The following is a 12768-nucleotide window of genomic DNA, read 5'->3' on the forward strand; positions in this document are numbered from 1 at the left end:
GGATCAGCACGCTGGAGACCAGTTGCCTTTCATGCTGCAGAGCTGAAACTGACCTCACCATGCTCTAAAATCATGAGTCTAGTAATATGTGTTGATTGAGAAATCCATCAGTGGAGTTCTGGTGTGGGTTCATACTGTGTTGCAATCTACACCACAAATTATTTATTATTAACTATTTAAAATGATTACATGTCAAAATATGATGATATGGGCTTTCCAATAATTCCAACTATTGTGACAACTACTGTATCTAATGATCTCACCGACAACAAAGAGTTCAACTGTTTTTGCCCATTCTGTCCTTTTTAGTCCTGGCCCTGAAGCCTAACAGTGTGTGTGTGTGTGTGTGTGTGTGTGTGTGTGTGTGTGTGTGTGTGTGTGTGTGTGTGTGTGTGTGTGTGTGTGTGTGTGTGTGTGTGTGTGTGATTTATGTCAGTGGGGTGGGTTGTAGATCAGGTGGTCATGTCTATCACCTTGACTGAGTTTCCTTCAACCCTGAGAATCAACAAGGCAACACCTGGCCTGCTCAGTCAACTCCACTGGGGAGCAACACTGATGAGATTGATGCTAACCAGTGCCCCTCACACTTGTTATTAGTGGATGTGTGTGTGTGTGTAAGTGTAAAAGCATGTCTGTGGTTTTATGATAAGGTGTGTGTGTGTGTGTGTCTACTTTTGTAGAAGCACACTTGCAAGTGTGCACATATCACTCTGCTTTTCATGCAGACTAATCAAAAACGAAGTGTCCACATGTGCACGCAAAACATCTGGTTCTGTGTCACATGCAGGAACTGCGCCTTTCTTTCCACTGCTATCACTTACAGGCAGAAAGGGAAAAACTGCCCTACACACACACACACACACACACACACACATGCATACAGTGCATTTTCTTTCTTTCTTTTTTCCTTTTTCTTTCAATCTTTTCTTCTTTCTTGCCTCAATCTAAGAAAGCAAAACAGATTAAATTCTTTATTGGCTCCCTGGGGGGAAATTTGATCAACTCAGGTAGTGGACCTCATATGAGAGGGGTCCTTATCCACTAAATGATACGGTATATCTCTCTTATTGCCATCAAAGAACTAATGATCCTTAAAGGAATGCAGCTTTACAAAAGCCTAGAAAGTTTGCTAATTCCCTGAAGTCACTCTTTTTGTGTGTCCTTGTCCAAAATTGAGTTTGGGCTTAATGAGGGAGGCTTCCTAGTAATTACTGTCGTGACTTTATTATTAGCCTTTTAACATGTGAGAACTAATCACAGGCTGCATCTCTCCTCACTATCCCTCTGCCCTCCCTTCTGTCTACCTTTCTGTGTCTCGAATATTTTCTCATCTCTCTTGTTTTCTCACTTGCACTCTTTGGATCAGTCTCTCATTCAGAGTCATCCTGTTCCTTTTCTGCACAAATAAAACTATAGATTAGTGTATAACACTTTGCGTCAGTTACACATTACACCACACCGATCCTGTTGCTTTTCTTTTTCTGTCAGTCAGCCGACAACACTGTCTGTCTCTCCCTTCCCCCAGGCTCTGCAGGAAAAGGTGGAAAGTCTACAGAGGCAGCTGCACTGCTCAGAGAAGAAACTGCTTAGCAAAGAGCTTGAGACTGAAGAGAAGGTAATATATCACTCTTTTTTTCTCCATCTCTCACTATCTCTTTTTCATGCTTGTCAGGTATCTACAAGAGAGGCAGGCAATCTCTTACTCAAACTCATTTGCTCCTCACCATTAGCATTGCATCATGTTTGCTGCTCAACATGAGGATTTTCAACCCACTGCCCTCAGCCTTTTCATCACACTTCTTTTTGCTTCGTGCCACCACATAACATCTATATGATTATAACATGTATAATCATGCCAACCTTTTTAGGATTCTTGACTCCTTTAACTGAGCCTTTCAACACCCATCTCTGCTCCCCCATCACCTGATGTCCCTAGCCCCTCACCCCGCAGTTGCCATCCTTACTAGACCCTCCAGGGGGCCACAAAAGACAAACAAAATTGATTCTTCCTCTCCTTCCCTGCCCTCCCCTCATCACTCTTCCATCTTTCATTCTCCTGTTCAGAGCCAGAGATATGCCCCCTCGCACATTTCCCAAATTCCTTGAGATTTGGCTTCAAGAGCCAGCGCCTAGGGCCAGGAATGCCACCACCGCCTGTGTTCAGAGGGAAGCCTCTGTATGCACACACACTCCCCATGGCTCTCCAGAATGCCTTGTAATCAGCCTCTGTTTTGACCTTGACACACACAGAGAAGAAAGCACTAATGACTACACTCACACAGGAGGCTCTTCTTTGTACCCTGGTATGTACACCAAAGGCATTCATTCTCTTGTGTCCCCTCTGATCCGCCTACTGACCCTTGTACACACTTCACACACTCGTCACACACCTCAGTGTCTGGTGGTCATAAATCTGTAGGAAGGGGTCAGTGGTTTTTAGGAGCTGTTGGTCACTGACCCTGTCCAAGAGGCACTGCACATTGTTTCCTGTGACTTAGGAAGAGCTGCGCTATAACATCAGAGCATTTTGTCTGGATGAGGATTTGAATTACTCTTTTTTGGCTTTGCATTTATATATTTTTATTGCATTATTCACTCTGTTTAAGCCATAATGAATTGATTTATTGTTGAAACGGTCTTCCAAAGATTGGTAAAATCCCTTGATATGATAAACACTTTTGCAGAGCAGTATAGCAAGTTGCAAATGCAAGGAATGTTTGAAGAAATGTGTCTGCTCGCTAGTATTTTGTTCTCAAGGTGAAGAGTAAATCTTTTTATCCCTATTTGTCTAAAAGTCAAAGTTCCTTCACAACCACTATGGCAGATTATTTTCATATGTTATCACCTCCTCTAATGTTTAAGCAAGTGACACAAAGTATGAAAAAAGTCAGTATTTATCAAGATCATTTTCAGCATCTTGCACATTACTTCAGATACTCTGTCTGTCTGTGTTAGTAGTGAAAGATGTTATAATACAGATTACGACGCCATGAAATATTCTTACCACTAGATGATGTTGATTCAGTGACTCATGTTCGCTGTCTACTTTGAAGATGTGAACACAAAACAACACAATTGTAATTTAATGTTTTTAAGTTTCATGACGTTCTGTTTAAACGCAGCAAGAATGCAAACATAATTTCTGTTAATGGTATTTTCATTTATTATTTATGCTTTTATGAAGCACATTACAACACTTAAAACCACCAATACTCGTTGTGCATTGAGCTGCTTTCTGGTATAAAATCAGCAACATTATGATTTAAACCAGGCAAGATGTTGAAACAAAGGATGGGTAAATAAGACTGAGAATCTGACTAAGCATTTGGTACCAATTTTAGGTAGTTCTTGATTCTCTGACACAAACACATTTCACTAATTTATCACAGATTGTGTTGCTGTGACAAAGCTGGCAGTGAAGACACAAGCAGGAAGTGAGCCATGGTAGAATAAGAATTAAGGAATCTCAGCTCATCAGCCGACTCGATGCTAAACTCAGTGCCTGAACAGACAGGACAACTGACGCAGGATCAGGAGTGATGAGATCTGAAGCACATGGTGAAATTAAGAGCTTTTTAATTAGATGCAGCAACTAATGTTTCGACATAGAGCGTGACTTGATCAGAGTTAAGAAGAGGCAGTGGCAGTGTATACGGTTAAATTGCCTGCACCCATCTAATAGCTGTCTCTCATAGGACGGACAGGTTCTGGGCATTACCTTTGTCTTGCCATTACCAATGCACATATAAATATGCATCATAAAAACATCATGCTAATCATCAAACCTAGCACAAGACAACATAGAAACAAGACAGTTTGTGTCTTTCAAACATCATAGAAAACAACATCTTGCTAATGCTCTTTAGTCTTCAATAATCAGTCATCAAAACTTCTCAGTGGGTAGATAAGTCCTGAGTGTAAAGGTGTGCAATGAGGTCCGATTGATGCTTTTTTTTCTTGGCTACCAGAAATCACTGCTTTTTTTTGGTGATGGTTGATTGTTGTTTTGGTAATACCTCAATGTAAAGATGTTTTTTTTTTTTTATCTGTTGATGTTGTTTTAGTGTTCCCAACATCGTCCTCATCCTGTCATTGCACCCTTTCACATTGTACCTGTCCCTTACATGAGACCAGTGGGTATACAGTGTCTTCCTCAGAGCTAAACATGTGTGTGAATGGTTCTCATTTCTTCTCCCTGTGTGGGGAGAGACTGTCTGAATCATATATTTAGCCTGCTCTCACCCAAGGTCAGGTGTGTGTTTGAGTGTGCATGGTATCAATGGGAAAACAGGCCTTACTGTATGTTTTTGATTGGTTTGAGTGACTGTGTTAGTATAGGCCTACATCACGTGCATCTGCATTGCTGGGTGCATACCAATGCGTGTGTGCATTGTTTCTAGTTTATGATAATAAACTTGAGGGCCTCCACTCTCAGTCCTCTCACACTGATACTACGCAAGCTTATCTGTCGAGACGTGTCTTTGTAATCTGAGCCCTCTCATGCTAAAGCAGCCTTTCTGCCCAGACTTTTACAGATGTTGCTTGCCTTACACTAGCAGGGCCCTCACAGGCTCCCCCACTCTAAAATGGCGGATCAGCAGCTCACTGTGTGGTACAGTTCTCCTTGAAGAAAGGAGCAGAACGTTGCAGAGTACAGCTCTTTGTATAAATACATAATGATACAGTGGGCATAGTGATGTATCCTCCTGTAACATGGGAGTAAAATAAAAAATAAATAATTTCTGAAGCTGTTTTCAGTATTGATGCAGACATAAAAATGCAGAGGAGCTGAACTTAAGTTCTGTAAGCTCAGTCATTTTCCTGTGTGCTGTTTTTGTTGAGGCACATTACATCAGCAGCTTCCAATCCATCTTATAGTTCTAACAACTTCACAAAGATCTGTAGCCTCTTCTAATCTCCTCCTGCCTTTTTTCCTTTTTCTCTTTCCTTTTTTTGAAGCGGTTTCTTTTTTCCCCTCTTGCAGCAAAGCGTTTTTGAATTCAAATTGCTCCTTGGTGAACTCTCTGAGTGCCAAGTCAATGGATGTGGAGGTGCAAACTTTGTGAGTGGCGTCATTTTTGATGTACCCCCTTGTTCCTGACAAGGTTTTTGTCACTTTGGAACAAGGGGGTATATCAAAAATGTCTTTCCAGCAGCTACTCATTCCCCAACCCCACAACCCGTCCCACGCAAGCCTGTACACACACACCCCAACTTCATTAGCATACATCAAGCTTCCCAACGATGTGACAAACTTCATTTGAACGTTGAAAGTGTTGAGGGCTTGTTCCTTTCTGCTGGCAGCTGTCAAAAACCACGCCATGTGACAGTACCAAACGCAAGGGAAAGTCAAAACCACAATCTAAAGACTATATATAGATGAAATGTTGTCATTTTAAGATGACTGGGAGGGGAAAACGACTGCCGCTGCTTGCAGTCTTCAAAACTAGAGAATCACGCTTCATCAGGAACAAACAAAATCTCATTTTAAAAAGAGCTGTGGAGATGAAATCTGATTTTTCTCCAGAAAGTCAAAGTCCCCTTTCATTGCTTTGGGAAATAGTGGCACACTTTTCTTCTCTGTGTTTCCCCTCTCTTTTCTTTCCTGCTCATTCTCATCTGGAGTCCGTCAATGACCAAAACCTCATGCAAGGTTTGATCAATAGTGTTGTTCAATGACACCCAACATCTGTGCTAATAGTGAGCAGGCTTTTTTTTCAGGTTCCATCACATGCCTCCTGCCACCTGTCAGAAAAACAAACATGCCTTTGCTGTAAAAAGATGTTGAAAGAAAAGAAAAATATGTATTTGCATGGAGAAAAATAGAGATCTAAGAGGAGGGACCTTGGAAGAGGCGAGAGGATGCAAAGCTGAAGGAACAATGTCTCTCAGGGAACGAGGCAGACATCTTTGGGGAGTTTGTGAGTTGCTCCTGTTTTGAATTCTAACACCACTGAGAGAAATGGTGAAGTCAGAAATTTGAATTGGTACTTTACCTGTCCTTGTCTGCTTTTTTCTGTGTCTGTGAGGCTAGGATACGTTTCCACAATAGAGGTGTTGTTACAAAGAAAGGCTGCTGCTTCCACCCACACACATTGCATAGTAAACTATGGCTAAGCTTTCATTAGACATGCAGTGGAAAGATGTGATTGCAAACTCTTTGACTACTTTGCAGCAAGAGCACAATCGGTATCAAGTTAACGTAGATATACAGTATATATTTATATTTATGTATATGCAGTATGTGTATATGTGATCCCTGTCAGTCTCACTGCAGCAGCCAGACCATCCATTCAGTGCAGTTATCCATGAAGATGCTAGATACACAACATTATTATATCATATAATATATTATCTCTAGTTTGGGTTTCCCTCACTCATTGTTATTAAAGCATGGCTTGTCCAGTTTGATCAGCCTTACGATTGTATGTACACTATCCACTTGTCCCTATCCACTCGTCCCTGTTGCTCTCCTTGAGTCCCGGTGAATACCCCGTTGTAGCTTGCCCATTCTAATGTATGGGAAGAAAAATGGAGACAGCATTTGCCACAAAGGAGCTTGTAATTTAGACAGAGCGGATCTCTCATTGCTGCGGTGACTGCACCATACATGAACCAAGAATGCAAAACTAAGGAGCTTGGCTTTTGAAGAGTCTAAGACTTATATTCAGAGTGGTTGGTAAGGGATGTGTTTATTCAACCATTGTTTATTGCTTTGGTCTGAGGTAGTGGAGTGTGTTTTGTCTTGGCTAGCCATTCTGTTATGACTACAGAAGCTACTATAGATAGAGATAGACATTTCGAAAATCTGCAGTCCCGTAGCTTCAGCTCATTTTTTAACTCCTGGACATTCAAATTAAAGCTTCTGAAAACCCTTTTTCTTGCCACTTGTTTGAAAAAGTCACTCTCAAATTATCCTTGACTTCATTCTCACACTGCGAGAAAAAGACATATTTCTGTAAACTGATGGACTCTCGGCCCAATGTTATTGGCCTGACGCTTTAAAGTGAGTAGGGCAGAAGGAGCCTGAAAAATTGGCAAAGTTGTGGCAGACTAATCTACTGCACACTGTGCCGAGACAAAGTGAGCTGCTTCATGTTGGGATCATTTATACTGGGGTTTGCTTTGAAGTGCCTTCCAATCCCTTTCATTGTGCCCGGGAAGATTAATTAGCCAAAGCCAGAACAATCAGTTAAATCCACAACAGGAAAATTATTTTAGGAAAACCTATCTTTTTCCCTCCCCCTCACTCCATTCACGGTCCCTTCACTTGAAAGACCGGACTGATGAGAGGTGGGGAGTGTGGGGATGTTCTTAATGTTCTTCGGACTTTGGCTCTGTCAAAGACATTATGGTCGGTTAAAATACTCAGACTCTCCCCTGGTTACACCTTGAAATATGTGGGTGAAAACTGTTGCTTTTCACAGCGCCCGTTTATTCCTCTAGGTCTGTTAAACTATTCATCAAGCTCAGAATTAATTGATTCAGCAACTCTTTTCAAAATGCTGTAAATGCTTTTACAATACTGTAAAAGCTCTGTGTTTGTGCATGTGTGTGTGTCTGTCTGTATGTGTGTGTGTGTGCATCCATTCATGTGTGTTTGTGGGTGAAAGAGGGGGGGCTGCGCTAACCAAACCCTTTTCAACTTCTATAATCAGACTCTGGTTTAGTGGAGTGTAATTTAGCCCCAGACAGACTTCCTCCAGTCCTCCCCAGTGGAGCTAGCAAGCTAGCTCACTATTGAGCTGCCACTGCGTTTGATGTGTTCTGCCCTCAACCATGGCCCTGTCCTCTTCTAAACCCAGCTGTGTCGAGCCCATAAATGCATTGTGTCAGATCTGGTTGTAGTCATTTGCAGCCAGTAGGGGGTGTTGCACAGAGCAAGTCGCTGGACTGTGGACCCCCTGTGGAGATGTGAAGGAGCTGTGAAGAATGAGGGAATACTCTGAGCCATGAATAAAGAGGGGATACCCACTGTCTGTGTGCGAGTGTGTGTGCCTACTCTAAGGGAGCTGTTCATTTGGTCACCATGTCTGGAAGTGTGTACATGCAAGTGTGTATGTGAATGGGAAGCAGAAACACTTATTCAGTAATGTTATAACAGATTACTGTTATAACAATAATAATAATTAATTGGTTAATATTATTAATTTCCTTGAAAATGATAATTTCTCATATTGTTGAACCCTTAAATTGAGTCCTCGGTAAAAGCAAAATTTATTTTTAATCCAAAGAGACAAACAAATTTTATAAATACAGAAACATGTCAGGTCTGTGTAGGTGATTGTATACGTGTATGGAAAATACAAATATTAAAAATAATACAAATGTATAAATTTGATGTATGATTTTAATTTATGAATTTTATTTGGTTAGTTGTTCTTTTAAGTCAACTGACGCTGTTTTGTTGTCCTCCCTCTGTGTTCTCAGGTGACTGTGGTGTGTCAGGAGTATGAGGAAAAGATCAAAGGTTTGATGCCAGCTGAACTCCGACAGGAACTGGAGGACACCATCACCTCTCTGAAAGCTCAGGTGACAACCTGCTGTACAAACATTTACAAAATATCAGGTTCAAGTGCTGTGACAGGTTGCACTTCTCCTACAGAAGTATAGATGAGTAAGACACTGAATCCCCGACGGCCCTAGAAAGGCCGCTTTGTAACAAATCCTGGACTCTGACCTGGCAGCCAAGCAGAAATTGAAAATGAATTGAAAACAGGAATTTTATAACAACACCCCATAACACTGGATAGTGTAGATCGAGCAGATTGTCAGAGTTAGAGTTTGTCTTGTCAAGCACGAAGATTCGTTTCAGTTTTGTTATTCTGTTCCTCACTCGTTCCTGACTATTTAAAAATTGCCTTTCAGTTTCCTCTGCTATCAACCAAACTGGCAGAAACATAACCCAAGTGCTCTGTATGAGTATCCATGTCAGAGTTAATTGCTTGGATGATATTTAAGACATCTTTGGTATTGGTTTTGATGTAGCACTTGATCATACACATTGCTCTCGCTTCTCGCCAATCCTCTTTTTAATCCTTAATCTCGCTATAGCCCCTTTCACACAGACATCCTGCTATACTGCCATTAAGAAGACCCTTCATTATGCCACCTTTGCTCGTTTACACTTAACAAAACATAGCCGGCATATTTCCACCCTCATGTGTGATTTTTAGATAGCACCCTGGCGTTCAGGAGTCAGAGGTGTGACGTGTAACACATCAGCATCCCGTCCCGCCATGCTGGCGCTTCCTTTTGCACAGACGTCGATTCGACTACGACTACCTCCACTGCCATCAAACTGGTGGAGCAACAATGCCCCCCCCCCTCCCCCAATTCCATGTTCACACCAATTATCCAGAACAGTGAGGCAGAATAAAGGTGCAAAATTCCCACCTTGAACTGGCTGTGCAAAAGGGGCTCTTGTCTCTCAATCAGATCACACAGTCATCCCTTTCGTAACCACATGCATATTGCCATTTTGTTCCTATGAGTCGTGTCTCTTACTTCATTTGACACTGAATTGGAATAAAGGGCTTTCATTCTCTCTGCATTTACATTGTAAACAAAAAGCGAGTTTTCTGTAGTGGTGATAAGATCTAGCAGTACAAGATTTTGTAAAATGGGCTCATCATAAACCCCTGCCTTGTTCAAATAGGTCTACCAAGATCCCGTTTCAGTGCACAGACCACAGCTCTGTGATTGAATATGTTTATAAGACATGATTCGTGACCAGAGCAGTCTCTCCTCTCACTGACAACGTCTTGGGTTTTGCACATTCAAATGCATTATTTTTACATAGGCGAAAAAAGGTGGGAGAGTTTTTGTGTCTCTGGAGGCATCCGACCACATTTCGGTGGGGTTTTGCATATACTTCACCACTGTGAAGTGCCAGATGAAATGCTAGAACTTTCCTGAGGTCTCCCCCACAGAAAGGAATGTACCCTCGGCTCCAGTACGGTAGTCCCAGAACAATACAGATTCTTTTGGAGCCGTGATTATTCTGCCAGGCTCTAGATGCCGTGTAAATGTAGATGGGGTTTATTTTCACTTCGGCCAAAGACACTTCATAAATAAACTCTTGCTTTGTAGCCAAACAAAAGAATGGTGCGGCCTCGTCTCGCAGCGTCCTAACCTCAACTAACCTGGCTCATAATCTTCCCTCTGTCCCTATGCGCCTTAACCTCTCTGCCCTGATCTCCTGACCCCCAACCCCTGTTGTCCTGACCCCTGGACCCAACAACCAAGTCTTTCTTCCACCTTCCTCTACTTAGCTAACCCCCTCCACCCAAAAAACACAACTGACCTAAAGCCATCATTCCTTCTCCACTTCCCAGTTCTGTATTCTGATGCACTGGTTTCCTACTTCCCTCATACTGATTACGCAAGTAGTCAGAGTGAGTATATTTTGAAGATTACTCTGTGCCAAATTTTGCATTGTGTGTCTGTGTTGCAGGTTAACTTCCTTCAGAAGAGAGTGTCTTTGCTACAGGAAGACCTGGATGCCTGCCGCAGCAGGAGGTTAGCATGATTGTTGAGATTGCATTGAAACATGTGTGCGTACGTGCCTGTACATAGTTCATGTGGAGGTTTGTACTTCTGTACAGTGTTTGTATGTGTATACCTCAATGCCATGTCAGTATACCTCTGACAGTGTATACAGTGAATACATGAGTATGAACATCCAGCATTACTAATGGGCTTAGGGTACGCTCTGCGTGTTACGCACTTTTTATGGTGCAGCTACATCAATGAAGTCTGACTATGACAGCTTCCAGTCCTGACAGCTTTGATTTGCCTCCTATCCATCACACTGTAACAGCCATTTATGTCTTTATGAGAAGCATCTATACATACGCAGTGATAAGAGGCTTAATCAAACGATTCTGCCGCTCACATTTCTGCAAACATCTCTCAGGACTGCCAGTCACACACATCACAGTAAATAACCAGTTATTTCACTGTACTCTACCTCACAACTTAAAGTGCAGAGATGCTGAGAATCTCAAAGGAACAGTCAATCAGAAAGAGTTGGTTTAAATTTAAGCCATGTTTTCATGATGACTTTCTTTAGAATCACAATCTGCACAGAATCTGCACAAGTATTATTATGTTGTTTTAATGGTTTAACACTGGAATAACCCAACTTTGTCTATACAGGTAACCATGGGAGAACCACTGCTTGACCCTAGGCTAGGAAATGAAAGATAAGACACCCAATCAGATGTGAGCATGATTGACTATATTTTACACATCTAACATGCCACTGGACCAATCATCTTTCAGTGTGGTGTGCTGTTGCCTCTCATGGTTTTAATACATGAGCTGTTTATTTATTGTCACATTTGTGTTGTTTTGCTTTGTCTTGATGGAAAAGTAATATTTTTATGTTCTCAACTCCTTACATTGGTCACTTTCATAGTTTTTCATTTCATTAGCTTGATATTGTTATCAATATTTAATAGATATTATATCAATTGCCATATCCACACCAAAATGGATTATTTTAATAAAAGGCTTTGCATCATCTTTTGTTGTCATGCTATTTTTTTTTTTATCATTTTGAGCATGTTTTCATCTTCCTCAAATATCTTATAATTAATCCCTTAATTAGGGGAAGTCATGCTGTTGCCCTTGTTGTGATATGACCACAATATGCATGTTAACCAAGATTAGCTGTGTAACTCAACACTAAAGTCAAAGACCTTGAATGCCCCTCTCCCCAATCACTATTTAGCATCGCCTTTCTGCTCAAGCCCCCATTTGAACTGTAAATAGTAGTTGGGGGTTTGTGGTTGGTTCAGATAAAGAGAGCTGCGAGTAGATTGTTTGAACCTCCGGCCAAACACTACAGTCCTTGGGCCTGCTGTTTCTGCCTCTGCCACCACTTTGTGTTTTACCAACGGCTCCACTCAAACCCAAACTGAATCAATCAGACACTGGAGTTCATGAAATGGCTTCTGCACACTTGGCTGTTCATTAGGAACACCTAGGTGAAAGCAATGCAGTCTAATACAATAGTCCTGCAATAAAAACCTCCCTGCATGAAGGTTATAATGTCCGCTTTTGTTGAAACTATGCAAAAGAGGTGTTGATTCAACTGTGTGATCATTTTAGTGGTGCTGTTGAACATCTTTGCATTATGTTGCCAGATGTTCCAATTATTTTGTCCACCCCATTCAAACAAATAAGGGAAGGCTAGAAAACAGACATATAGTACCTCTTTGTGTAATGCATTACAGGTCAACCGCACCATAAACTGCAGCCTCAAAAATTATCACACAGTTGAATCAGCACCTCTTTAACACAGTTTCAACAAAAACTGAACATTGAAACATTCCTGAATGAGGATGTATTACAGGACTAATTTATTGCATTAGTTTAAGCTAGGTGTACCTAATAAATTGACAAGTGAGTGTATCGCTAAGGTTCCTCCAATGTCTCCAGAGTGTGGAGGTTTTATGATGATAATAACATTTGGTGGACCAAGAATGGGCTTTATAATGAGCCCCCATCCACTGGTATTTGTGAGTCTCTGGTAGGTGAGGAATGCATGGACTTGAATACTGATCATTTCAGAAGACTCCAGTTTTTTCCTAGAAAACACTTTGGGGCTGTTATTAAATTCCAAAATCAGATTTGATTTCAAAGAAGTCCCCACACACATTTGCACTGGAATTGCTTTTTTACACCCGCAGTTCACGCACTTCCATGTGTTCCCATTGTCCGTGACCTGTTTTGCCGTCTCCATCGAAACACTATACCCCT

The 12768-nt window shown here is 41.5% G+C and overlaps 1 protein-coding gene across 1 annotated transcript in view; it reads left to right on the forward strand.

The window, feature by feature from the left end:
- The window catches only part of cep112 (centrosomal protein 112), a 99144-nt gene extending 87615 nt beyond the window's left edge, over positions 1-11529 (forward strand). Inside the window, exons 24-27 of the mRNA XM_071473726.1 lie at positions 1526-1615; positions 8431-8532; positions 10457-10521; positions 11161-11529. Coding sequence (XP_071329827.1) covers positions 1526-1615; positions 8431-8532; positions 10457-10521; positions 11161-11164 — 261 coding nt within the window. The 3' untranslated portion in view covers positions 11165-11529. The remainder of the gene's footprint in view (positions 1-1525; positions 1616-8430; positions 8533-10456; positions 10522-11160) is intronic.
- The last annotated feature ends 1239 nt before the right edge of the window (positions 11530-12768 follow it).

Source organism: Trachinotus anak, unplaced genomic scaffold (assembly GCF_046630095.1).
Source record: "Trachinotus anak isolate AG129_WGS33_773 ecotype Australia unplaced genomic scaffold, CSIRO_AGI_Tana_v1 ptg000003l, whole genome shotgun sequence".
NCBI lineage: Eukaryota > Metazoa > Chordata > Actinopteri > Carangiformes > Carangidae > Trachinotus > Trachinotus anak.